This window comes from Aotus nancymaae, unplaced genomic scaffold (assembly GCF_030222135.1).
Source record: "Aotus nancymaae isolate 86718 unplaced genomic scaffold, 86718_ANA_hifiasm-v0.15.2.pri h1tg000124l, whole genome shotgun sequence".
Lineage (NCBI taxonomy): Eukaryota > Metazoa > Chordata > Mammalia > Primates > Aotidae > Aotus > Aotus nancymaae.
This window is the reverse complement of record NW_026988539.1, coordinates 1,693,315-1,720,416: the sequence shown is the minus strand read 5'-3', so window position 1 is coordinate 1,720,416 and position 27,102 is coordinate 1,693,315. Positions and strand designations below refer to the sequence as shown.

The 27,102-nt window shown below is 61.0% G+C and overlaps 1 protein-coding gene across 1 annotated transcript in view; it reads left to right on the top strand.

Annotated features, from left to right (window-relative positions):
- The first annotated feature begins 8,240 nt into the window (after positions 1–8,240).
- The window catches only part of ARID3A (AT-rich interaction domain 3A), a 43,873-nt gene continuing 25,011 nt past the window's right edge, over positions 8,241–27,102 (top strand). Inside the window, exons 1-2 of the mRNA XM_064371183.1 lie at positions 8,241–8,617; positions 10,659–10,980. Of these exons, the coding sequence (XP_064227253.1) occupies positions 8,241–8,617; positions 10,659–10,980 (699 nt within the window). The remainder of the gene's footprint in view (positions 8,618–10,658; positions 10,981–27,102) is intronic.

Sequence of the window (27,102 nt, the reverse complement as noted above, 5' to 3'; positions counted from 1 at the left end):
AACATAGCAAGACCCCATCTCTACAAGAAAATTTATGCTGGGCACGGTGGCTCACACCTAGAATCCCAGCACTTTGGGAGGCCGAGGTGGGTGGATCACCTAAGCTCAGGGGTGTGATACCAGCTTGGCCAACATGGTGAAAACCAGTTTCTACTAAAAATACAAAAATTAGCCTGGCATGGTGGTAGGCGTCTGTAGTCCCAGCTACTTGGGAGGCTGAGGCAGGAGAATTACTTGAACCCAGAAGATGGAGGTTGCAGTGATCTGAGTTGGCACCACTGCACTCCAGCCTAGGCAACAGAGCTAGACTCCATCTCTCTTTTTTTTTGTTTCTTTTTTAAGATGGAGTTTTTGCTCTGTCGCCCAGGCTGGAGTGCAGTGGTGCGATCTCAGCTCACTGCAACCTCCGCCTCTGGGGTTCAAGCAATTCTCCTGCCTCAGCCTCCCAAGTAGCTGGGATTACAGGCGTGCACCACCGCGCCCGGCTAATTTTTTTATTTTTAGTAGAGATAGGGTTTCACGATATTGGCCAGACTGGTCTCGAACTCGTGGTGTCAGGTGATCCAAAAGAGCTGGGATATTACTACAGGAGTGAGCCCGGCCACGAAATTCATTTTCAGGTGAGACGGTGCCACCTAGCGGCCGCCGGCACCGGCCCCGCCCCGACTGCAGCGTCGCCCCCAAGGCCCCGCCCTAGCGGGAGCCCCGCCTCCGCCCGCAGTCCCGCAGGTGCCCGGCAGGTGGCACGCGCGGCCAGCTGAGGTTTCGCGCCGCCTTTTCTCGCCTCCAGAAACGTTTCTTGGGTGTCCAGGGGTGCCCGACGCCCAGGGGCGGGTGTCGCTCATTCGGACCCCAACCTGGACTCCCGGTTGGAGGTGTCCCCGCTGTGAAGTGGGACAATCAAGAGACATATTATGAATTATCCTGGTCTTAGGCACTTTGCTTCTGAGGGCCCCTTCTATGAAAAAGTATTTAAAATGGTAATTTATTCTACAATATTCACTGTAAAAGAAAAGAAAGAGGAAAACAATATTTTATTCTGCTTCATGTCCTGGAAGAGGGGAAAAATGATATTTTATGTCTGAGTTGGTATAAAGATGGATATAACCAGCTGGATTTTTTTTTTTTTTTTTTTTTGAGACGGAGTTTCGCTCTTGTTACCCAGGCTGGAGTGCAATGGCGCGATCTCGGCTCACCGCAACCTCCGCCTCCTGGGTTCAGGCAATTCTCCTGCCTCAGCCTCCTGAGTAGCTGGGATTACAGGCGCGCGCCACCATGCCCAGCTAATTTTTTGTATCTTTAGTAGAGACGGGGTTTCACCATGTTGACCAGGATGGTATCGATCTCTTGACCTCAGGTGATCCACCTGCCTCGGCCTCCCAAAGTGCTGGGATTACAAGCGTGAGCCACTGCGCCCGGCTTTTTTTTTTTTTTTCTTACTGCTATTTCGTAAAACACGGGATTTTGCTGGAATGGATTCATTTTATATGTATATGTACACATACATGTACGTGTATATACACACACACACACACACACACACACATACATATATATGTTTTTTCTTTTTTTTGAGATAAGAGTTTCATTCTTGTTGCCCAGGCTGGAGTGTAATGGCACAATCTTGGCTCTCTGCAACCTCTGTCTCCTGGGTTCAAGCAATTCTGCCTCAGCCTCCCGAGCAGCTGGGACTAGAAGCGTGTGCCACCATACCGGGCTAATTTTTGTATTTTTAGTAGAAACAGGGTTTCGCTATGTTGGCCAGGCTGGTCTCAAACTCCCAACCTCAAATGATCCGCCCACCTCCACCTCCCAAAGTACTAGGATTACAGTCTTGAGCCACAGTGCTCAGCCTTAATTTTTTTATTTTACAATTTTTTTGTGGAGACAGGGTCTCACTATGTTGGCCAGGCTCATCTTGAACACCTAGTCTTGGGCCATCCTCCCGCCCAAGCCTCCCAGGCATGAGCCACTGCGCTGAGCTCACTTCTTGTTTTTTTTCCTTTTTTTTGAGGAGTCTCTGTCGCCAGGGTGGAGTGCAGTGATGCCATCTCGGCTCACCACAACCTCCAACTCCCTGGTTCAAGCGATTCTCCTGCCTCAGCCTCCTGAGTAGCTGGGATTACAGGCGCCGCCACCACGCCCAGCTAATTTTTTGTATTTTTAGTAGAGACGGTGTTTCATCATGTTGGCCAGGCTGGTCTCAAACTCCTGACCTCAAGTTATTCGCCTGCCTCACCCTCCCAAAGTGCTGGGATTACAGGCCTGGGCCACTGGGCCCGGACCTAGCTTGGGCTTTTTAACCTGAAGAGCTGTGAGAATGCGATCTGGAAGCTTTTATGAGGATGTCCCCGACCCCTGAGTGTAGAGTTGAGAACAGGTCCAGCGACCTGCAGGGGTTGGGTGAGGATCAGGCTGTTTTCCTGTGGTGGAGGTTCCCAGAGCCACAGAAGCCCCAGGAGATGGTCTGGCTAGGGAATCTGTAGACCTGGGGCACAGAGACTGCGAGGGGTCTGCCCTGACGTAACTCCACACTGCTGCCTACCCCCGCGGGGCAAGGGGAATCTGGAATATGGTGGAGCCAGCTAGTCTGTGTAGACATTCTCAGCTCCCTCTCCGGCCTCCAGGCTAAAAATAGGAGCCCCTCACTGCAGGCAGCTGCCATCCTGCATCCTCACCCCCCTGCGCCTGGCCCCTTTGCGGGAAGCGGCAGCCAGCTACCCGGATCACAGCTTCCTCCTGGGAAATGGGTAGGGGCTCTACCCTTCCTGCCCTAGGGGTAATTATGCCCCCACTCCATGCCACTGCCTTTGAACAAAGGGCCACCTAATCCTGAACAGGATGGTGAAAGGGTTGAATTCATATTGGCCCATTTTACAGAGGGATAAACCGAGGCGCAGAAGCCCATGCACCTGATCTCCAGGTGCCTTTTGGGTCTGCTGGCCTCCAGGTGCTCCACCTTTGGTGGCAGGGGCTTTCCTGCACCTTCAGACTTGAACTGGGGTCTTGCCCTAGAAGGGAGCATTCCCCCATCCCTTTATCCCGGCACAGGGAACGTCTCTCCAAAGCAACCCCCACCTGGGGCAGGTGTCTCGGGCCTCTCCCTCAGGGATGGAGGTGACAGCTGGGTTTGGGTGTTTAATAGCGTAATGGTGGATGCCTCTCAGACACCTGCTGGCATTAGGCTACATGTGGCCCTGGGGCCAGAAGGCTGGATTCAGGCCTCGGAGTCGGGGGCAGCTTTCCTGCCTGCAGTTTTGTTTTGTTTTTGAGATGGTGCCTTGCTCTTGTCGCCCAGGCTGAAGCGCAGTGCTGTGATCTGGGCTCACTGCAACCTCCACCAGCGATTCTCCTGCCTCAGCCTCCGGAGTAGCTGGGATTGCAGGAGAGCACCAACACACCCAGCTGATTTTCGTATTTTTAGTAGAGACGGGGGTTTCACCATGTTGGCCAGGCTGGTCTCGAACTCTCGACCTCAGATGATCCGCCCGCCTCGGCCTCCCAAAGTACTGCGATTACAGGCTTGAGCCACCGTGCCCGGCCGGCGTGCAGTTTGTCAAGGGAGGAGGTGCAGCTTGCAGGGAGGACAGAGAGAAAGTGACAACATTAGTTTAGGGGAAGGGGTGAGAGACGCCTGCGACCCCGCCCCCGACACTCAGGACCAGGGACCCGAGCCCGCCTTAGAGACCTTCCACAAGTGAGGGCCCTCCTGGGTGGCCCCTGCCCGCCCTCCAGGCTCCCCGGGCTCACATCCGGGCTGGAGCCTGTGCTTCTGCGCTCGGCCCCCTGGGGGTGCCCCATGCGCCCCCCACCGCCTTCCTTGCACCCCACTGGGTGCCTCAGTTTCCTGCTCTGTGCGGTGAGGACCAAAAGGGCGCCCACTACCGAAAGGAGTGCGGGCTGGGGACAGGCGGGGACCTCCCTGGAGGGCGGCGCGGGGCACGTGGTCGGGCAAGCGCACGCCCAGAGCGTGGAAGTCATCACCGCCTTCACTTCGCCGTGGGCGGCCGAGCCCCCAACGCTGGTGACAGCCGGGCCGGGCGGGGTCGTCCTGGCTTCACGAGGGGTCTCGGGGTCCCCGCGCGCACCTCCCCACGCCCGCAGCCCGTCCCTCCCCAGAGGGAGGCCCGCGGAACCCCGGCTCCCTTCCTCCCACCCCGCCCGCCCCGCTCCGCACCGAGTCTTTCAAGCCCATTTCACAGACGTGGAAGCGGCGGCTGTGGCCGTGAAGTCACGCCCGCAGGGGCGCTCCATCTAAGGGGCGAAGGTGAAACTCCGAGGCCCGGAGGCCCAGCCTAGGTGCTGCGTAGGAAGGGAACAGTCGTGGTCCCGGCTCCGGCTCCGATGCCCCCCAGTCCGCCCGGGCGGAGGCCCAGTCCCCTCTTCCCCACCCGGGGTGCTCCCGCTCCAGCGCGTGTCCCCGGCGCCTTCTGCGCTTGGGGCCGCGGCGCGCACTTTGCCCACCGTCCCTAGGTCGGGGGCGGGGCCTCCCGCGGCGCTGTTCTCCCTTCCCGTTTATTATTTATTATCCTTTAAAGGGGCCGCGACCTGAAAATTTCCGTCCACTCCGCCCGGCTCCCCAGCGCCCCCGGGGCTGGTTGCGCGTCGTCCGACCGCGCGCGGGGGGCGAGGGGGCGTCCGGGGAAACGTGGGGAGCCCTGGCGAGCCCCTCCTGCGCCCGGGCCGCGGCGCTGAATCACCGGCCAGGTATTTGCATCCGAGAGCGACTCGTCCCCTGGTGATTTGTCTGGGGTGGGGGAGGGGCGGGGCGGGGGCCGGCCGCGCGCGGGGCGCCTCTCACCGATCGGGCGGGCGGGTGTAGACGCGGACGCGGCGGGCGGCTCGGTGAGTCGGTCGGGGGCCGGGAGCCAGCGGCGCGCGCCGGCGGCGGGAGGCCGGGCGGGCCCGGGCAGGCCGACCCCAGGCGCGCGCCGTGCGCCCCCCGAGCCGCCCTGCGCGGTAAGGCTGGGGGGCGCGCTAGCCGTTCGGGGCGCGGGTTCCGGCGCCAGGGTGGGCGCAGTGCGTCCTGGAAGCCCGAGAAGGGGGTCCCCAAAGTTGGGCGGAGATGCTGGTGGGAGGTCCCGGGCTGGGCGGGCGGCCCTGGCGGGTCGGGGTCCGGGGAGTTTTCTCTGCGCCCGGCTTGGAGACTCCGCTCCCCACTGGATCGATCGCTGGCGGGCGAGCGGGGGCGAGCGGGGGCGATCGGGGGTCGCGAGTGCGCGCCTCCCCCTCCCCAGCGGAAGGAAATGGTCTCTGCGCGCGCGCGCGGGGGGCTGCACCCCGGGATTTCATTTCATTTTTGTTCCTTCTCCCCGAAATCGGGGGTTTATTCGGGAGCCTGGAGAGGAGGGAGGGTAGTTCCCGGAGAGCCTCCCCGGCCGGGCTGGTTTATTTATAAAGTGTCCGCCCCAGCGCAGAGAGGGGCCCCCGAGGGAGACACCGCGGCCCCCGCGCGCCCGGGTGGGTTGGGCCCGGGTGCCCGGTTCCCCGGCGGGGATTCCCAGGAAGAGCCCCCCGACCCGTCTCAGGGCCCCCCCAGACACAAAAGCGGGCGCAGGAAGCGCTGGGAGCGCGCGTTTGTCAACTCCAACGTTCGGCGCCGACCCCAGGCGGCGGGTTCAATTATCTTCCGTTTTTAGGCGCTCGGGCTGGAGGGGTTCCCCCCCATGCAAATCGGCCGCTTTCCAAGAAGCCTTTGAAATCCGGGCCAGGGTTTCTGTCTTCTTGTTTCTTCTCCTTCTTGAGTTTTTTTCTCACTTCCTCCAGCCACCCCCCAGGACTTTCTTAGCCCCCTGCCCAGCTTTCTGCCCCGCCCCTCCCCCTCCTCTTCCCCCTCGTGGAGTGAGGGGCCCCTTTCGCCACCCGCGGGCCCAGGGCCTTGCACAACTCTTTAAATAACCATGTTTTGCAAGGCCCGGGCCGAGCGGGTGACCTCTCTCCGGAGGCCTGGGGGGAGGAGGGTGTGGCCCAGGATCCCTCCGCCCCCCACCCCTGCCAGGTCCAGCGACCACCCAGCGCCCCGTCCCAGCCTCTCCCTTGGGGCTGTCATAAAATGGGGGTGGGGGTCGAGGACAAAGGGCTCTTGGGGGAGGGGTCTGAAGGGGGTGGGCGTTGCCAGTTTAGGGTTAATGGCGGCGATGGGGGGGCACCCAGGCTTGGCCTGGGGGGGAGTCTGGGATCCCCACCTGCCCCCTCCACCGGCCCCAACGTGGAGGCCTGTCCTGCTCCCCTCCCCCACCCGGCGACCCGGAAGGGTCATTAAACCCAGCAGGGCTCTGAGCGGGGTGGTGGGGGGAGTGGCTTCCTTTGGCCTCTTCCTTCTGTGCCCCCAAAGAGGGGGGGCTTTGCTTGGAGCTCTTCCGTCGCTGGGGGGGCTTTTCTTGAAGTTGTCAAAGGTGGGGGAGGGGCAACGGGCCTGACCAGACCCTGAGCCAGAAATGCCCCCTCAGCACTTTCTTGCGGTGGGTGGTGGGCGAAGGGCCTGGGGCTGGGGGCTGGGTGCCGCCCTGGTGGCCTCTGGACCACCAGGCTCTGCTGGTCACTCCCCAGCACTGTGGCCCTGAGGTTTTTGTGACCTGGGACCTCTGTCCCCGCAACAGATGGGACCCAGAGGCTATTTTGGAACGTACCCTCCCCGATTTCTCCCCTAGGTCACCCACCTGCCCCCCACTGCCATTCACCCATGGGGCCGAAAGACGCAGGGGTCTGGGTAAAGGGTGTCTGGGGCAGAGGGGCCGCAAGGCTCTCTGTGGCTTCTGCAGGACCCCTCCGGTGAGACGGGAGGTTTGGGGGGGTCTGCTGTGCAACACTGACCTGGGTGGGGTCGGGTCACGGGAGGGATCTGAGTCCCAGGAGCCTTGTCTACCCAGGAGCTGTTGATGAGTCTTGGGGGCTCCTTTGCCAGGGTAAGGGTTGGGGGCAGCCTCCTGGGCCCAGCTGCCTCCCTTGTCTCCACCGTGTGCCTTCACTCTGGGGTGTCACTTGGTGGCACCCAGGCCTGTTGGGTTCTACCAGGCCTGTTTTATTGGCGACCTGGGTGGGTGGAGGTGTGGCCTGGGCTGGGGGGTGGCTGGGGCGGGACCCAGGCCCCGGGATGTCTCCGTTCTGCGCCCAGGCCATTAGCACTGGCCCTGGGTGGATGGGACTGGAGGCTGGGGTGAGCCTGTTGTGGTACGAGGCATCTGGCCCGCTCGGGGTCCCAGAGGACCGGGGAACTCCAGACTCCTGCTGCCCTGCAGAGAGAGCGTGGGTCTGCGTGGGAGGCTCTGTGGTCACTCAGCCCTGAGTTCAAGCCTCAGCCCCGTGTGTCTGAGCAAAGGGTCTCTGAGCCTCAGTTGTCCTCAGGCGTGAAATGGGACAGCCCTGGCGCCTCCTTCCCTGACACCTGTTGGATCCCACCTTAACCTCATGAACTGGCTTCATCCCTCCTTGAGTGCCATGAGGGGGTACTGTTATCCACACCGTTTTGCATGTGGGGAAACTGAGGCCCGGAGAGGTTGGGGCTCGGGCGTTGCTGTTGAGTTGTGTGATGGGAGGAGGGTTAGCCCAGGGCCGGTATGCAACAGGCGCTCAATCTCGGGCAGTCACCATCTCTGTCGGCCTGAGACGGGAGGATACCTGGGCAGCTCCAACAGGGGCTGGGGCAGCCACTGGAACTTAGAACCCGCCTGACCGGGGCCTGGAGCCCGCTGGCCAATCACAGGCCAGGAACGCCCATTTCCCCCACCCTGCTTGTGAAGCAATAATCCGAGATCTCCCGGGGCAGGCAGTCTGGCCACAGCGTGTTTCTCTGTGGCCCAGTGCGGGGTGACCTTGCTACCCAGGCCCATGGTAGGGGGTATTCGAAGAGCCTGTGCCACTGCCTCCAGGAAGGCCTCCAGGTCTGCATCCTGCATGAGATGGACATGAGAGATGATCCCGGGGGGCCTTCATTGGGAAGGAGGGGACCTGAGCAGGCCTGCTCTGACCATCTCTGTTTCCGCCCTCAGGTTTCTGCGAATGTGTGAATGAGCCAGATGCCGACCGCTGTCCCCTGGAGCCCAGCGTGAGGAAGAGGCATGCCCTGTCAGCCTTCAGCCTGAGCCCGGCGGCCCCCGCCCCCGCCCCCTGCCACCCTGCACTGCCCCGGCTCCCCCGCGGCCCCCACGCTGCAGTGTGGCCGGGCCCCGTCCCCACAGGGGCCGCCTCTGCCGCCCACCCCTAGCGTCCGTGGTGGTGGCGGTGGCCCGGCCCGCAGGGCCATGAAGCTACAGGCCGTGATGGAGACGCTCTTACAGCGGCAGCAGCGGGCGCGTCAGGAGCTGGAGGCCCGGCAGCAGCCGCCCCCCGAGCCCCCCGCTGCACCCCCCGGCCGGGCCCGGGCCGCCGCCGATGAGGACAGAGAGCCCGAGAGTGCCCGGATGCAGCGGGCTCAGATGGTCGCACTGGCTGCCATGCGGGCCGCGGCTGCGGGCCTGGGACACCCAGCCAGCCCCGGTGGCTCCGAGGACGGGCCCCCAGGCTCGGAGGAGGAGGACGCAGCCCGGGAGGGGACACCGGGCTCACCAGTCGTGCCTGGCGGAGGCAGAGAAGGGCCGGGAGAGGAGCATTTTGAGGATGTGGCCTCCGATGAGGACATGTGAGTTGGGGTCCTGGGCAGGGGCTTTGGGGGCTGTTACTGGCTCTGGGTATCACTCTGCTCATCTGCAGAATGGGAGTAAGGGTCCGGCCGTGGGGCCTCCTGCCTGTAATCCCAGCACTTTGGGTGGCTGATATAGGAGGATCACTTGGGCCCAGGGGTTGGAGACCAGCCTGGGCAACATAGCAAGACCCGATTGTTGCAAAAAATTTAAAAATTAGCCAGGCATGGTGGTGCATGCCTGTGGTTCCAGCTCCTAGGGAGGCTGAGGCAGGGGGAACCCTTGAGCCCAGGAGGTTGAGGTGTTATGATTGCGCCACTGCACTCCAGCCCGGGCGAAAGAGCCAGATCCTGTCCCAAAAAAAATGTTTTTTAGCAGGGTGCTGTGGGTCATGAGTGTAATCCCAGCACTTTGGGAGGCCGAGGCTGGCGGATCCCGTGAGGTCAGGAGTTTGAGACCAGCCTGGCCAACATGGCGAAACCCCGTCTCTACTAAGAACACAAAAATTAGCCGGGCGTGGTGGCGGGCGCCTGTAATCCCAGCTACTCAGGAGGCCGAGGCAGGAGAACTGCTTGAATTCGGGAGGCAGAGGTTGCCGGGAGCCGAGAATGTGGTTTTTTTTTTGTTTTTGAGACAGAGTCTCGCTCTGTCACCCAGGCTGGAGTGCAGTGGCGCGATCTCAGCTCACTGCAACCTCCGCCTCTCTGGTTCAAGCGATTCTCCTGCCTCAGCCTCCCGAGTAGCTGGGACTGCAGGCGCCCGCCACCACGCCCGGCCAATTTTTGTGTTCTTAGTAGACACGGGGTTTCGCCATGTTGGCCAGGCTGGTCTCAAACTCCTGTTTTTTGTTAAAGGGAGTTAGCGAGCATCCCGTGGACTCTGTCCCCGCCGAGCAAGTGTTTCTCCAGCCTGTACTGTGTGCCGGAGAGTAGGCCTTTCAGGATGGTGGTGAAAATGTCCTCCATCTCCACTCTCCAGCCGGGAGTGGCTGCCAAACACTGGAAATGTGGCCAGGACGACTGAGGCCCGGGTCTCTAACTTCGTTTCATCTTAGTTAACTTACAGCGACCTAGTCACTGATGGCTACGGCAGATTCAGCAGCAGGGGCAGATAAAATCTGCAGCCGGCAGGGCCTGTATGGCGTGCGGGTCCCCCCAGGGTTGGCTGAGGGCTCACTTGCTGTGGGACCCTGGCCTCCAGGAACCCGCATCTTGCTGGAAGAACCAGTGGCCCACGCCTATAATCCCAGCACTTTGGGAGGCCGAGGTGGTCAAGACCAGCCTGGGCAATATAGTAAGACTCCATTTCCACAAAAAGTAGAGTTGGGTGTGGTGGCATGCGTCCGTGGCCCCAGCCACTCGAGAGGCCGAGGCAGGAGGCTGGCTTGAGCCCAGGAGGCTGTGATCGCACCACTGCACTCCAGCCTGGGCGACAGAGAAGACCCTGTCTCCTAAAACAAACAAAACCTAGCAAAGAAGCCAGGTGATGTCAGCTTGTACAAAGGGCTGCCAGGAAAAGCTAGGAGGGGTGCCTTGGAGGGGCAGCGGCTTGGGGTGGGGGATTTCAGATAGCGGGGGGAGAATTCTCCCTGTGGAGGGACGAGGAGGTGGAGCTGGGGACAGGATGCCTGCTGCAGGAACGACGATTCCCTTTTGTTTTTTTTTAAGAGACGGGGTCTTCCTCTGTGGCCCAGGCTGGGGTGCAGTGATGCCATCACAGCTCACTGCAGCCTCCACCTCCTGGGCTCCAGGGATCCTCCTGCCTCGGCCTCCCAGAGTGCTGCAGGGATTATAGGGTGCCTGCCCCAGTGATGCTGTTCAGGGCCCCAAAATTCATGCTGTAGGGACCATTTGTGCTGTTCTGGGCTAACTGGGAACAAAATGGGCGTCACGGGTGCCCCACACAGGCTGTGCTCACGGGTGCTCTCTGCAAACCCATTTCCAGAGAAAGAAACTGAGGTTGGGTCGGGGAGCGGGTCTGTCCCTGGGCAGGGACGAGCTGGCACCTTCTCCCCTGACTCCTGCCCTCTGCTCACCCCAGGAAGCCCAAATGGGAGGAGGAGGAGATGGAGGAAGACCTCGGGGAGGATGAGGAGGAGGAGGATTATGAGGAGGAGGAGGAGGAGGAGGACGAGGAGGGGCTGGGGCCCCCAGGCCCCGCCAGCCTGAGCACTTCGGCCCTGTTCCCCCGCAAGGCCCAGCCGCCCCAGGCCTTCCGCGGCAGCGATGGCGTTCCCAGGGCACTGGGGGGCCAGGAGCGGCCGGGGCCCGGCCCTGCCCACTCCGGAGGGGCCGCCTATGCAGCCCCGCAGCTGCAGCCGCCGGACCACGGGGACTGGACGTACGAGGAGCAGTTTAAGCAGGTGAGTGGGCGCGTCCCGCGGGGCGGTGGAGCCGCAGGTTCCTGGGCCCACCCGCTGGGGCCCTTGCAAGGCCCACGTTTTTCGGGATGTGTGCCGAGCCGGGCGTCATGTTGAGACCCGGGGCTCCTGCGGAGGCTCCAGCGGCGATGCCTGCAGCGCGTGGGCTGGACGGGCCCGCGGTTCCTCGCTCTGATGTGGGGTGTGTGAGGAGTACCAGCCGGGAGGGAGAAACCTGGGGGCTCCAGGCCCCGCATCAGAGCCGGTGACGGGGCAGAGGAAGGGCAGGTCTGGGAGGGAGCGGCCGGGGCCAGCCTGAGCTGGGCGTGGGCTGCAGGAACCAGGCATGTGGGCGATGCGGGCAGAGGGCGGGGGCCTTGGTGACGCGGTGAGGAGGCCTCCTCCGTTCCCCGGAGTCTGTGGAGAGCCGTGGGGGTCGCGGGCTGCAGCTGGCCGCCGAGGGGACCCGGGGGTGGCTCAGGTGTGGCTGCGGGAGCCAGGACCTGTGAGGCTCTGAGTGGGCGGTTGAGGCTGGGCTGGCAGAGGGGTCTCAGGGACCCCAGGCTGCAGGAGGAAGCAGGGGCCGCCCCGGCCTTTCCCCGCAGGCGGCCAGGCCAGAGGAAGTGGCCAGGCGGGGGATGCTTTGAAGTTGGGCCGTGCTGGGCCGGGCAGATGGAAACCAGATGGTGGCCAGGCTCACATTCCAGCCCTTGGCCAGCTGGGCTCTGCCCTGACCTCTGGGCGCGGCTGGGGGGAGCCACCTTCTCGCCCAGGGCCGGAGGCTGGTCTGGGCTCCCGCAGGGAGGTGGGTGATGGACGCGCTGGGACACGCCTGCCCAAGGGGAGCCCCTCCGACCCCGGGCTTCCAGGACCTGCTCCGAGGAGCCTTCCCAGAGGGGCCAAGGCACAGACACCCAGTGGGGCCTCCCTGGGGCTCCTGACTCCAGGGGTGCTTGGTAGGAGGGGGGCTCTGACCCCAGCAGCCCTCCAGAGAGTTCAGCTTGGGCCGCCTGGAAGCTCACGCCCAGTATAGAGCTGAAAGCCGGACACTGCGCAGCGTGGGAGAATGGGCAGGGCTGCGGCGGGGACTCGGGGGTGTCTCGCCGATCCCACCCTGCTCTGTGACTCAGTTTCCCTTTCCCAAAGAAGGGGATACTCTACGGGCCACGCCACCACGTGTCCCGTTTTGCCTGTGAGAAAACAGAGGCTCGGCGCTGGGAGACGGGGCCTGGGGCGCCGAGCGTGTGATCTTTTCTGGGTTTAAGCTGATACAGATGAGCTGAGAGTGAATTCTGTTTAATTTCATTTGTTTATTCACCCAATATTTGCCGTCTGTCCGGGCGCCCTGGGCTGCGGCAGGGGGCGGGCAGGAGCTGGGCAGAGACCTCCACCCCCTCAGGGTCATAGCCAAGCCCACAGCGGGGTTCAAGGCCCCCCCAGTCAGTCCGTCCTTGGGAGGTCAGAGGTGAATGGGACCCCCCGACCCTGGACACATGCCCCGTTCAGGCAGCCCCAGCCTCCAAGGCCCAAAACCGACCCCTCAGCCCGCAGTGCGTCTGGAACAAAGGCGGCAGAAGCCACTGTGGAGTTCGTCTGGGTGACACTCTGGGTCAGGGTCGCAGGTGCTGCAGCCGGGGCCGTTAGGGGGGTTTCTGCAGCGGGAAGCTGAGATAGGAAAACTGAGGCCAGAGCAGGGAGGGGTCATCGTGTGTCACCCGCAGTCTCAGGTATTCACGGAGCTCCTGCTGGATGCCTGGTCCCCCTGGCGCCTACTCCCTGGGTGTACCGGGCAGGGAACAGGCTGTGCAAAGGCCCTGAGGTTGGACTAAAGCTGGGCTTGTGTGTAGGGGCCAGGGGCCGGGTGCCGCTCCGGGCTAGGTCTTACGGGAGATGGGACTGGAATTCCGAGAAGATGGGGGCCAAGGTGGGGTGTGGGCAGTGGGGGTGGGGGAGGCCCCTCCCTGCAGTCCTGGGATTTTTTTTTCCCTTAGAGACAGGGTCTCACTGTTTGCCCAGGTTGGTCTCAGACTCCTGAGCTCAAGTGATCTACGTAACTCGGCCTCCCAAAGTGCTGGGATTGCAGGCCTGAGCCAGCGCACCCGGCCGGTCCTGGGATCTTATCCTGAGCCGTTTGTGGCAGGTCCAGCCGCCGATGCCGCCGCCTGCCCAGCTGGCTAGGCACCTGCATTCCAGTGTCAACAGTGGCCTGGGCCCAGCCAGCCAGCCGACGTTTCCCCCCTCTTACCCCTGCTGGGGCCCCTGTTGGCTCTGCTGCCTGCCCCACCCCCTTCCTGGCACGTGGCAGCCCTGGCCTGCTGGCCAGCCACTTGGCACCGTCTCTGCCTCTTCCTCCCGGGTCCTGGCAGGGCTCGAGGCTAACTTCCGCCTGCAGATCCTCGACAGCTGCGAAATTGTGCTGTCGGCTGCAGGTCTGGTGGGCGGCCAGGCTGCAGAGGGGCTGGTGCAGCCGGCTCGGGGCCGCGGGTTCTTTCCCTGGACACCTGGAACCTGGCTGCCGTGGGGCCTGGGACGTGCGCTCTTGGAGGCCGGCACGCGTCAGGCAGTGATTAGGATCTCAGCCTCCTGATGTCTGACGTAGCCTCCTGGTGGCTTCCTGTCACTCACCCAGCAGGCCTGCTGGAGAGTGGCCCTGGTAGGATTTTGTTTTATTTATTTATTTTTTTTGAGACAGAGTCTCATTCTTCGCCCAGGCTGGAGTGCAGTGGCACGATCTCGGCTCACTGCAACCTCCGCCTCTCGGGTTCAAGTGATTCTCCTGCCTCAGCCTCCCGAGTAGCTGGGATTACAGGCGCCCACCACCACACCCAGCTAATTTTTGTATTTTAGTAGAGACAGGGTTTCACCATGTTAGCCAGGATGGTCTCGATCTCCTGACCTCATGATCCACCTTCCTTGGCCTCCCAAAGTGCCGGGATTACAGGCGTGAGCCACCGTGCCTGGCCGATAGGATCTTATTATTTTTGAGACATGGTCTTACTCTGTCACTTAGGCTGGAGTGCAATGGTACAGTCCTTGCTCACTGCAGCCTCCACCTCCTAGGTTCAAGGGATTCTCTGCCTCAGCCCCCGCCTCGAGTAGCTGGAATTATAGGCGTGTGCCACCATGCCCGGCTAATTTTTTGTATTTTCAGTAGAGATAGGGTTTCACCATCTTGGCCAGGCTGGTCTTGAACTCTTAACCTCGTGATCCACCCACCTTGGCCTCCTAAAGTGCTGGGATTACAGGCATGCTCCACCACACCCAGCTAATTTTGTATTTTTAGTAAGGATGAGGTTTCTCCATGTTGGTCAGGCTGGTTTCAAACTCCTGACCTCAGGTGTCCACCCACCTCGGCCTCACAAAGTGCTGCGATTGCAGGCGTGAGCCACCGCACCCAGCCCTAAACCCTGTTTTTCCAAAAAAAAAAATTAGGAGGGCGTGGTGGCGCACACCCGTGGTCCCAGCTACTTGGGAGGCTGAGGTGGGAGGATCACCTGAGCCTGGGAGGTCGAGGCTGCAATAAGCCATGATTGCATCACTGTACTCCAGCCTGGGTGACAGAGCAAGACCTTGTCTCAAAAAATAAATAAAGCCGGGCGCGGTGGCTCATGCCTGTAATCCCAGCACTTTGGGAGGCCGAGGCGGGTGGATCACGAGGTCAAGAGATCGAGACCATCCTGGTCAACATGGTGAAACCCCGTCTCTACTAAAAATACAAAAAATTAGCTGGGCACGGTGGCGCGTGCCTGTAATCCCAGCTACTCAGGAGGCTGAGGCAGGAGAATTGCCTGAACCCAGGAGGCGGAGGTTGCGGTGAGCCGAGATCGCGCCATTGCACTCCAGCCTGGGTAACAAGAGTGAAACTCTGTCTCGAAAAAAATAAAATAAAATAAAATAAAAATAAATAAAAAGCAGATGTACAATTCAGCTGGGCGTGGTGGCGCACACCTGTAGTCCCAGCTACTTGAGAGGCTGAGGTGGGAGGATCACTTGAGCCCAGGAGGTCAAGGCTGTAGTCAGCTCTGATCGCTCCATTGCACTCCAGCTTGGGTGACAGGGCAAGACCCCGTCTCTTGTTTTTTTCTTTTCTTTCATTTCTTGAGTCGGTGTCCCACAATATCGGCTCCCTGCAGCCTGTGACTCGGGGTTTAAGTGATTCTCTTGCCTCAGCCTCCCGAGTAGCTGGGATTACAGGCGACCGCCACAAAGCGCCCGGCTAATTTTTTTTATATTTTTAGCAGAGACGGGGTTTCTCCATGTTGTTCAGGCTGGTCTCGAACTCCCAACCTCAGGTGATCCGCCCGCCTTGGCCTCCCAAAGTGCTGGGATTACAGGTGTGAGCCACCGCGCCCGGCCCCCTTCCCCACTTTCTACAAAGGGATCACAGATGTCCCTTCTGGTTTCTGTCCTATAAAACCTAGTTTTGTTCTTCTTGCAGGGAGGAAAAAAATGGCCTGCTTACAGTGAGCCCCAAGCTTCTGCCTTGACCTCTGGGCATGAGCTGTGGGTTCTCCGGGCCTTTCTCTACCCACGTGCACCCAGGAATGTGACCTGCGAGGCATCTAAGGTGTGATCTTTAGCGGGGGCTGGGAGGTTCCTCCCACCGCTGCCTTTGAGGAACTGTTTTCCTTCGGTGTGTTTGCGTCGTAATTGGGATATTCCGAGCCGCCTGGTTCTTTTCAGCCGTGTGGACGTTTCCCTTGTGAGGCTGGACACCAGCACATCTGTGCACTTCCCTGGGTCATCTCCCCGTTGGAAACAGTACCGTAACGAACATCTTTGGGCGAGTGAGAGTTGCTTGGAGCAGTATGGGGAGGAGGTGGGGAGCTGGAATTGCCAGGGCTCTGGGAGAAGCGGGCAGGCGTTTTCCCCACCCTGCCCCGAAGACCCCCAGGCTGGTGGGAGCCAGAGCTGAATGTGAAGGTGGCATTGAGCTCTGGCCTAGCCTAACCACCTCCATTTCAGACCGAGGCTTGGAGGGGCTGCTGGGTTTCCCCAAATCCCTTGAGGGGTTGGGGTGGGCTAGAGGGGACTGAGGGGAAGGCTGCCCAGAGGAAGGGGCATTGGAGCTGGGGCTTTGCAGGATGTGTAAGAGTTTGTTAGTGAGACAGAGCAGGGCAGGGCCTGTCTCTTGGAGCACTATGGCTGGAGCATAATGTGTAGGGCAGGGGTGGCCAATCTTTTGGCTTCCCTGGGTTACATTGGAAGAATTGTCTTGGGCCACACGTAAAATACGGTGACACTGATGATGCCTGATGAGCTCAAATACAATAATCTCATAGTGTTTTAAGAAAGCTTACACATTTGCATTGGGCCACAGTGAAAGTCATCCTGAGCCACGTGTGGCCCGAGGGCCGTGGGTTGGTCAAGCTTGGTGTAGCAGGAGGGGTGGGCAGAGCATCCGGGCACCCAGAGCTGGGGTTGGAGGGGAGGCTTGGCAGGGTTTGGAGCTGGGAGAGGGAGGCTGGGAGGACCCTTACGGAGCCCGTTTTGGGGACAGATGGAGGCTTCCTTTGTCCAGGCGGGAGCAGAAGAGGCCAGCGCTGCAGCTGGGCCTCTGAGGCCTGAGGAGAGGGAGAGGGTAGAATTTTCCCAGCACAGGCGGGTGCTCTAGGCAGATGGCGCAGCCTGGGCCTTTGCCCGGAGGTCAGGCAGCAGTTTCCGAGCGCACAGAGGCGGTGGCTGTGTTTGAGACAGAGTATGTTTGTTGAGAGGGCCCTGAGCCAGGCCCTCGGCTGACAGCCCTGGTGCCGGCGTCTTCCTCGGCCTCCGGGAGCCCAGGCCGCACGTGAGCTGCGGGGAGGGCTGTTGGGAAGCCCCTCGGTGCCTGGTCCTCCCCGCCAGGGCAGCGCCCGCCTCATCAAAGCCACTGTGGCTGCTGGCGCCAGGCCAGCTGGGCCCTGGCGGGCGGGGGGAGGGCGCCTGCCCGCCAGCCTCTGGCACTGTGCCCCGGCCCGTGCCAGTGCCAGGAGCCTCGCTGACTCAGCCGGAAGAGCCCTATCTGGCCCCTGCGCCGCCGCCTGGCCGCCGGGTCACCGCCGGCTCCCCACCCTGGTGGCTGCTGCCAAGTGCCAGCCCCGCCCCACGCTTTCTAATAACACACGCGGCGGCCCGAGGGAGCGGTGCCCGCAGGCAGAGCGTGTCCCCGCCGTGGCGTGCGTGCGAGTGTGCACGCCGGGCCTGTGGCTGGGCAGCCTGTGGGTCCCGTCTCGTGGGACCCTGCCTGGGAGGGGATCTTGCTCCAGAGTCGGTGTCTGCTTGCTGGATTCTGTGGGTCTCGTGTGTGGGGCTGTGCACACCCAGCCAGCGGCACCTCGCACGTCCACCTGCGCGTCCCCCGCCAGTACCGGGGTGTTCATTTAGGTCTCTGTGTGCCGACCGACGAGGCAAACGTCCCACGTCCCTGTTTTGCGTGGACCTGTTGGTGTGTGTGTCCAGGCGCGCGTCTGCCCTGACCACATCCTGTGTGAATGTCTATGTTGGGGTATTGGTCTGCTGTGTGTGCGTTTTTTAAAATACAAAGATAAGGTCTTGCCACATTGCCCAGCCTGGTCGCAGACTCCTGGACTCAAGTGATCCTCCCACCTCGGTCACTGAAAGTGCTGGGATTACAGGCATGAGCTGCTGTGACGGCCGGGCTCATGTGTGTTGTTTGCATGTGGCTGTGTGTGTGTCGGGTGGCTGCAAGCATACGTGTGTGTGCATGTGTTTGTGCGTGCATGTGTGTGCACGCATGTGTGTGCGCGCATGCATGCATGTACGTATGCATGTGTATGTGTGTGCACATGCATATGTGTGCGCGTGCATGCATGTATGTGCATGTGTGTGTGCATCCAAAAGCGTGCTTGCCTTGGCTCCCCGCATGTGCACATGTGTGCCCGTGACGGACAACGTTCTTGTGTTCTGAGCATCTGGGAGCCTCGCGCTGGCCCCTGAGGTCACAGCGGGGCCTGTTAACCATTAGCCCCCGGGACTGCTGAGAGCGGTGCTGTCTTGGTCAGCGGCTCACACCAGCCACGGGGCACGGATCAGCGCCCGCCCTGCCCGCTGTGCGCTCTGGAGCCAGTCTAGCCGATGCAGCCCCAGTGACCACTGCGCTATGGACAGGGCCACTGGGGTGCCCCCCACCCTCTCAGACCCAGAGGAGCTGCTGGCAGAGCCCTGGCCACTCTTGCCTCAGTTTCCCTGCCAGACACCAAGGGCTGACGTCCAGTCCCCTTGGCTGCCCGCATACTCTGACTCTGTGTCCTGACCGGGGCGGGGGCGACACGACCCCGCCCACCTGGATGCATGACTCAAGGTCGACCCCATGGGCAGCCGGGAGCCAGGCCGGGAGCCGCTGCGGTGCCGACCTGGTGGGTGGCGCGGGGGGCGGGTGCGGACCGCCTCTTCTCCGCTCTGCCGGCTGCACACGGCCAGAGGACAATTGGGGGTCGCAGGGTTAAACGGTGGCTAATCTGGCCATTGAAGGCCCCGGCACCGGGATGTGGCTGTGCCCCTGGGTCGGGGCTGGGCTGGGGGGGTCACTGGGCCAGGGCAGGCAGGCAGGAATTGCATGGGGGCCGCTCCTCCCGCTGCCCCGGCAGGCCCTGGTTCTGGTCAGGCTCAGCAAGCAAGCTCCCTGGGAACCCAGGCCCCGTGCGCAGAAGCCACACTGGATACGGTGCCCTGGGTCCATGCCCAGAAGCCTCCTCTGCCACCCTCAGAGACGGAGGATGTGAGAGCAGATTAGAACCCGAGTTCCAGGAGGAGCCCGTCCTGGGTTGGATGGCGTCCCCCCAAAACTCACGTCCACCCCGGACCTCAAAATGGGACCGCGTTTGGAGGCAGGGTCCCTGTGGCTGTTGTTAGTGTCCGTGAGGTCCTGTGCAGTAGGGTGGCCCTAAATCCCACGTCGGTCGGTTGTCCTCTAAGAGGGGGTCATGCCTGTGATCCCAGCGCTTTGGAAGGCCAAGGCAGGAGGATCGCCTGAGCCCAGGAGTTTGAGACCAGCCTGGGCAACACAGTGGGACCCGTCTGTATAAAATAAATAAATAAGCAAAATTAGCTACACGCGGTGGTTTGCTGGTGTGGTCCCAGCTACTCAGGAGGCTGAGGTGGGAGGATTGTTTGAACCCAGGAGGTTGAGGCTGCAGTGGGCTATAGTGATGCCACTGCCCTCCAGCCTGGGCAACAGAGCAGGACCCTGTGTCAAAAAATAGAGAAAAAGAACCAGCACAGTGGCTCACGCTTGTAATCCCAGCACTTTGGGAGGCCGAGGCGGGCAGGTCACCTGAGGTCAGGAGTTCGAGACCAGCCCGGCCAACATAGCAAAGCCCCGTCTCCACTAAAAATACAAAAATTAGCTGAGCGTGATGGCGTGTGCCTGTAATCCCAGCTATCCTGGAGGCTGAGGCGGGAGAATTGCTTGAACCCAGGAGGCAGAGGTTGCAGTGAGCCGAGATCACACCACTGCACTCCAGCCTGGGGGTCAGAGCAAGACTCTGTCTCAAAATAAAATAAAAAATAAATAAAAGGGAAATGTGGGCATGGACACATAGGGAGGTAGCTGTGTGGACACAGGCAGAGGGTGGAGCGATGTAGCCACAAGCCAAGGATACCTGGAGCCCCCAGAAACTGGGAGAGGAAGGAAGGACACCCCCTTCCCCACCCCCGGAGCCGCCAGGGATGACAGCCCCACTGGCATGCTCATTTCAGACTTCTGGAGAGGAGAGATCTCTGTTGATGTGGCACCGTGCCCTGGGTGAGGTCAGGGCAGAAACACCAGGCTCTGGCTCCCTGGGCGCACGTGTGTCTGAGCGGGACCCTCCCATGGGCACTTAGGGAGCACCTGCTGTATGCCAGCTCATCTGCATACTGGGAACACAGCCGTGCCCGGGGCAGAAGAGCAGACGCTAATGCCCCTGGCGCTGGAGTCCCGTCGGGGCAGCACAGTGAAGGGCGGGTCCGTCCTTATCTCCCGGGAGTGTCTGCTCCCCATGTGTCTGGCTGCAGGGGCGCGTCCAGGGTGTGTGTGTGTGTGTGTGTGTGTGTGTGTATACGTGGGAGTGTCTGGCTGTGTAGCTGCACAAACACCTGTTCGGGTGGGAGTGTCTGGTGTCTGGGGCGGGGTCCCACACGGCCATGGTGTGTGTGTGCCGCATGGCAGCCCCGGCCTCAGCCCCGTTGTCCCGGTGCCCCCAAACCTTTACCCAGCTCAGGGGCATCACACTCACTACTACAAACATGGGTCTTCTGGGCAAGTGAGCGTCCCCCACCCAGGACCCCCGAACTCAGCCTTGGGGGGGTCCCCACTGCGAGCCTGGCTAGACCCGCTTCATTGTCTGGTTTTTAGTGTTTTTTTTTTGAGACAGGGTCTCATTCTGTGACCCCGGCTGGAGTGCGGTGGTGCAGTCATAGCTCACTGCAGCCTCCACCTCCCGGCTCAGGTGATCCTCCTGCTTTAGCCTCCTGATTCGCTGGGACCACAGACATGCGCCGCCACACCGGGCTAGTTTTGTTTTGTTTTTTAGAGACGGGATCTTGCTGTGTTGCCCAGACTGAACTCCTGGGCTCATAGGGGAGCGGGTGTGTGTCCAGGTCCTGCTGTCTCTCTGTCTCTGTCTGTCTTCTCTCCCCTCTCTCTGCCACCCCCATCCCCTCCACGTCGCCCTGTAATTCCTCACTGACGGCCATTTCTCCAGGAGTGGCTGGGCGTCTCTGCCCCAGCTGGCACCCTGCCCAGCTCCCGGCGGGGCCCCCCCGCCACGTTGGCCAGGTGCCCAGCTCTCGGGAGCACTTGAACCTGTTTCTTCGGGAGGGACTAGACAACTCACCTCTGCAGTTACTCATCGCTTTAGTGTACCTGGGGGGAGAGAGCCCAGCCACGCTAAAGTGCGGCGATCCCAGCTCTGCCCTGACCGGGGCCAGCCGCCCGTGACCTCCTCCTCTGCGCCTCAGTTTCCCCGCCTGTAAGCAGAGGGTCGTATTGGAAGGAGTGTAGCTCCTGTGACTAGGTTTTCATCCTTGGTCATTGCGGTTGAACAGGTTTGTCCTCTAACTCCTGTGGAGCGGGGATAGCGTGCGTTGTGGGTGTCTGCTGTGTGCCCCGGGCAGCCCTAGCTCACCTCCATCTGCTCCCCGGGGGTGAGGTGTCCGTGGAGCGGCCAGAGCCTTGAGTGACTCCTCCGAGGCTGCGTCCCCACTGTAGGGCCAGTTCCTGTCCTGCCCTCGGCCTGGGGTCTGGCAGAAGCTCCTGCCGGGTGTGCCTTGAGGGACCCCAGACCCTGAGCCCAGCAGGGAGGGCCCTTCCTATTGACTCCCGGGTGGGAGGCGGGAAGCGGTCACTTCTTTCCTGCCGCCGTCCTGGGGCTCAGACTCCAGGTGGGCCCGTGTCCCACTGAGGGGACGGCGTTGATGTGGCCAGGCACGTGTGTTCTGGTCCCTCGGACTACCCAGCTCCTGCTGCCCGTCCCAGGGTGCGTTTCCGTTCAGAGAGCCTGGGCTGGGAGCGACGGGACCGCTATCCTGCCAGCTGCCTCTCTCCAAATGGATACGCCTGTTGGGGATGTCACTTCTGGGGCTTCCTGGGACTGTCCAGGTCCCAGCTGCAGGGAACCCCGGCCCTGGGCAAAGCCCTTGGACCCTGCGGTTACTCTGAGCCCATTTCTCAGCAGGGAAAAATGAGGCTTGGGGAGGCAAGTCCCCGGCATCCAGGTGGGAGCATGAGGATGTCTGGGGGGCCCCCTCGTACAGAATGGAGTGGCAGGTTCGTCACCGCCTGGGGCTGGGGGAAGAGAACACTGGGTATTTCATTTTTATTTGTTTGTTTTTGACACAGGGTCTCGCTCACCCAGGCTGGAGTGCAGTGGCACAATCTCGGCGCACTGCAACCTCCACCTCCCAGGTTCAAGCCACTCTCCTGCCTCAGCCTCCTGAGTACCTGGGACTACAGGCGCACACCACCACACCCAGCTAATTTTTGTATTTTCAGTAGAGACGGGGTTTCACCATGTTGGCCAGGCTGGTCTCAAGCTCCTGACCTCAGGTGATCCAGCTGCCTCTACCTCCCAAAGTGCTGGGATTACAGGCGTGAGCCACCACACCTGGCTATTCTTTAATTTTTTAATCTAAAAGGCTTCAAAACTCAGACTCTGTTTTCTTATTAGTTTGTTTGTCATAGGGTCTCACTCTGTTGCCCAGGTTGTGGTGCAGTGATGTCATCCCAGCTCACTGCAGCCTCCATCTCCCGAGCTCAAGTGATCCTCCTGCCTCAGCCTCCCGAGTAACTGGCATTACAGGCTCAGCACCGTGCCTGGCTAATTTCTGTGTGTTTTTTTTGTAAAAAGAGGGTTTCGTCATCTTGCCCAGGCTGGTCTCGAACTCCTGGGCTCAAGCAGTCTGCCCACCTCGGCCTTCCACAGTGCTGGGATCACAGGCGGGAGCCACCGCGCCCAGCCACACTGAGATTCTGCATTTGTGTCTTTCTGATCCTTTGAAACGTTTGCTGGGTGCCCCCCTCCCGCCAGTGCTGGGCACTCTGGGGTGAGGTGTGGCCGAGTGTCGCCTGTGGCACCCATGCCGTCAGCCCAGATCTGTGTCTGTTTCCGCATCTATGAAACGGGCTTCCTGGCAGACAGAGGAGCTGCTTAAGGCTGGTCCCGTGGCTCGGGGCACCATCGGGGACCACTGACCCCGGGTTTGCCCATCATTTCACGATGCCATGGGGCTGCCTCCTTCCTCCTCTGCACCAACTTTCTGGGAGTGCCTGTCAGCTGATCCCACCCCGGCCGCATCTCAGCACCAGGCCTGCCACTGCCCTCCGGGACTCATGGGCCTCAGTTTCCCCAACTGTGAAACGGGCTGGCAGCCGATCAGGGTCTCCTCCCTGAACAGGGGACTCCCCCATCCGTGTCGCAGCCCCCACACAGCTGCCCCAGGGCCTCCTCACAGATGAGAAGACCGAGGTTCCAAGGTGGCCCCTGTTCACATGAAGGGCCGCCATGGGAGAATGAGGAGCTTGGCGTCAGCAAACTCCCCCAGAATCTCGTGATCCGGAAATCCAGAGAGAAGCACCTTGACCGCACCGGCTTCCTGGGCTGCGCCTCCTGGTCATTTCTGGAGCCTGATATTAATATCTGTTCCGTGCGTGGGGCGCCGCGTATTTCCAGAGAGGGGACTTGGGCCGTGAGGGCGGGGGGAGTGGAGCCGGCAGATGTCTGCCCTGCCTAGAATCACTTCCCCAATTTCCCCGTGCCTGGTGGGGCTCTCAGCATCTGCATCCGCCACTGAGGCCCGGCTGCGCTGACGGGAATTGAAAGAGCCTTGTGGCTTAGGCAGGCGAGCAGTCCGTGGCCAGGCTGAGCCCAGAGAGGGTGGGGAAGGGGCTGAGCTCGCACAGCAGACGCTGACTAAGTAAGCTTGGGCACAGGTCACTCTGCAAGTAAGCGCCTGCTGTGTGCGGGGCGGCGGGTCACCCTGGGAGTAAGCGCCTGCTGTGTGCGGGGCAGCGGGTCACCCTGAGAGTAAGCGCCCGCTGTGTGCGGGGCAGCGGGTCACCCCGGGAGTAAGCGCCCGCTGTGTGCGGGGCAGCGGGTCACCCTGGGAGTAAGCGCCTGCTGTGTGCGGGGAAGCGGGTCACCCTGGGAGTAAGCGCCTGCTGTGTGCGGGGCAGCGGGTCACCCTGGGAGTAAGCGCCTGCTGTGTGTGGGTGACCCTGCCCTCCTCCGACCCTGCAGTGCCCGCCAGTAGGTCGGGGCTGCCTGTCCCCTGGCGTCTCATTTCTCTGCAGTCCGTCCACCCCAGCTGGCCTCTTCCTCCTGCTCCCTGAACCGGGAAGTCCAGGCCCTTTTAGGACACGGCATCTCCCCGGCATACACCATCGGCCAGGACATACAAGAGGTGCTTGATAACGGCTGCAGAGTGCACTGTCCTGGCAGAAGCCCTGTGGGCTGACAGCCTGGTGAGGCTGGCCCTGTGGCCCCCACTGAGCTCCGCCGCCTCTGTGTGTGTCCTGGGAGTTTCCGGAAAGGGAAAAACACCCTGAGACTTGAAATCCCCCGGCCTCCCAGGGTCACACGCAGTCCCTGGCCTGTTGCTCTGCAGGACCACAGCGCCGGCTTCCACTTCTAGATGGCGTCTGCCCTGCCCCCACAGTGGGTAAACTGAGGCCTCCGTGCCCCCTCCCTCCCACAGCCCCAGGCTCTGCTCCAAAGTCATTCATTCCTTCATTCCTGCCTCATCTGTTCAGTTGTTCATTCCTGGTTGCCAGTCTCTATGTCGGTGGGGAGGGGACGAGGCCTGGAGTCTTTTTTGTTGGTTTGAGACAAAGTCTCACCCTGGGCCGGGCATGGTAGCTCACGCCTGTAATCCAAACACTTTGGAGGCCAAGGCGGGTGGATCACCTGAGGTCGGGAGTTCAAGACCAGCCTGACCAAAATGGTGAAACCCCATCTTTAAAAAAAAAAAAAACAAAGTCTCACCCTGTCGCCCAGGCTGGAGTGCAATGGTTCAATCTCGGCTCACTGCAACCTCCACCTCACGGGTTCAAGCGATTCTTCTGCCTCAGCCTCCCGAATACTGGGACTACAGGCGCCTGCCACCACACCCAGCTAATTTTTGTATTTTAGTAGAGAATTCTGTCTTTAGTAGAGAATCGGGGTTTCACCGTGTTGCCCAGGCTGGTCTCAAGCTCCTCTCCCCAGGTGATCCGCCCACCTCGGCCTCCCAAAGTGCTGGGATTACAGGCATGAGCCACCGCGCCCGGCCGGCCTGGAGTCTTTAACGCCGTTACGTGGCTGCCTCTCTAGGCCATGGACGAGTGAGGGGCGTTATAGGTTGTTGGGGGCTCTGTAAACCTGGTTCCCAGATAGGTGTGGACCCCTCCCTGCCTCAGTTTCCTCAGATGCAGAGCAGGGCCCCAGGGGTGTGGGGGAGGCGGTGCTGAGTCCCGCCCTGCCCGCCCCTCCCAGTGGCAGCGTGGGTGCTAGTGTGGAGGGGGAGGCCCGGGGGGCCCCCAGGGACCCTGCCCACCTGGGGAGGAGCGGCCGAGAGTGCTGAGTCATCTCAGCCTCCGCCCTGGCCCTCCGCGGTGCCTGATAGTGGGATTATCAGGCCTCTGGGAGGGGGTGGGGGGCTGGGGGGGCGCTGTTAGTGAGTGGGAGCTGCCAGGAGTGGGGCTTCAGAGAGGGGCCGGGAGGGAGATGCCCGCGTTAGAGGAATGAGAGGTCCTTGTGGTCTCTTTCCTTCCCTCCTTCCTCCAACTCCTGGCCTCAAGCGATCCTCTCGCCTCGGCCTCCCAAAGTGCTGGGATTACAGGCATGAGCTGCCATGCCCAGCTAATTTTTGTATTTTTAGTAGAGACCAGGTTTTGCCCTGGTGGCCAGGCTGGTCTTGAACTCCTGGCCTCATGTGATCCACCTGCCTCGGCCTCCCAAAGTGCTGGGATGCCAGGCGTGAGCCCCCGCGCCCGGCCTTTCTCCTTCCTCAGTGGACGCCCACTGGATTCCAGCCACTGTGTCCCCATAAACCCTGATTCTGTCTTGTTTTTGTTTTGTTTGCTTTGATTTGTTTTTGATACAGAGTCTCACTCTGTCACCCAGGCGGGAGTGCAGTGGCACAATCTCAGCTCACTGCAACCTCCGCCTCTCAGGTTCAAGCGATTCTTCTGCCTCAGCCTCTCGAGTAGCTGGGACTACAGGCGTTCACCACCTCACCCAGCTAATTTTTGTATTTTTAGTAGAGACGGGGTTTCACCATGTTGGCCAGGCGGGTCTTGAACTCCTGACCTCAGGTGATGCACCCACCTTGGCCTCCCAAAGTGCTGGGATTACAGGCATGAGCCATCGCGCCTGGCCCAGATTCTGCTTCATGGGTGGGAGGCAGGCGGGAAGGATGGAAAGAGGCCGTCCCCAAAATCAATGCAGGAGCACCCAGCCTGACCCCGGGACAGGTGCTGGGGGTCAGCACAGGCCACCTGCCGCTGCAGGAGTGAGAGGGGCTTACGCAGGGAAAGGGGGGCCCTGGGGGAGCAGCCGATGTGTGTACAGATGTCTGTAGCCGTGTGGAGGGCAGGTTCCTGGGGGGGGCCTTGTCGGCCGGCAGGGAGTTGGGGCTTCTCGGAGCAGTAGGGAGCCATGGTTGACTGTGGAGCAGGGGAGGGACCTGGTGTGATCTTGATTTTGACTTCTAAGCCCCTCGGTCCCTCCGCCCTGGGAGGCTGCTGGAAGGAGGGGGCGTCTCATTTGCCATCCTGGATACTTGAGTGCTTTATGGGGATTTGGGAGATTAAAAACCAGCTCTCTTAGTTAAACTTTGACTGTAGGAGTCACAGTGAGTTATTTCTTCTCTCAAAACCGGAGGAAACTAAAATAGGTGGGGTGATTACACACGCATGTTCAGACCAGCACGATTCACAGCTCAGGTGTCCAGAGGAGGACAGATGGACGGACACAGCGAGGCCCGTCCACCACGGAACACGGCCCAGCCGTGCGCAGGAGCGAGGCTCCGACCCAGGCCCGGCACAGATGCTCGCTGAGAGGCGCCAGACACGGAGGGTCACGCAGCGTGATCCCGTTCCTATGAAATGTCCCGAACAGGCCCATCCACAGAGACGGGAGAGGGGCGCGTGGGTGCCGGGGCTGGGGAGGGGACGGGGAATGAGGGATAATGGGGGCAGAGATTCTGGTTCGCGTAACATGGTCATACACTAAATGTCACTTAGTTGTAAAACCTTAAATTGGTTAATTTTATTATTTGTACTTATTTACTTATTTTTTTTGAGAGAGAAGGAGTCTTGCTCTGTCACTCAGGATGCAGGCTGGAGTGCAGTGGTGCAGTTTTGAAATCTTTCTGCAGCCTCCGCCTCCTGGGTTCAAACAATTCTCCTGCCTCAGCCTCCCCAGTAGATGTAATTACAGGCACCCACACCCACGCCTGGTTAATTTTTTGTGTTTTTGGTAGAGACGGGATTTCACTATGTTGCCCAGGCTGGTCTCTAACTGCTGACCTCGTGATCCGTCCGACTCAGCCTCCGAAAGTGCTGGGATTATAGGCGTGAGCCACCGCGCCCGGCCTATGAGATCTTTTAAAAGCAGACGGCATTGGCTGGGCGAGGTGGCTCACGCCCGTAGTCCCAGCACCTTAGCG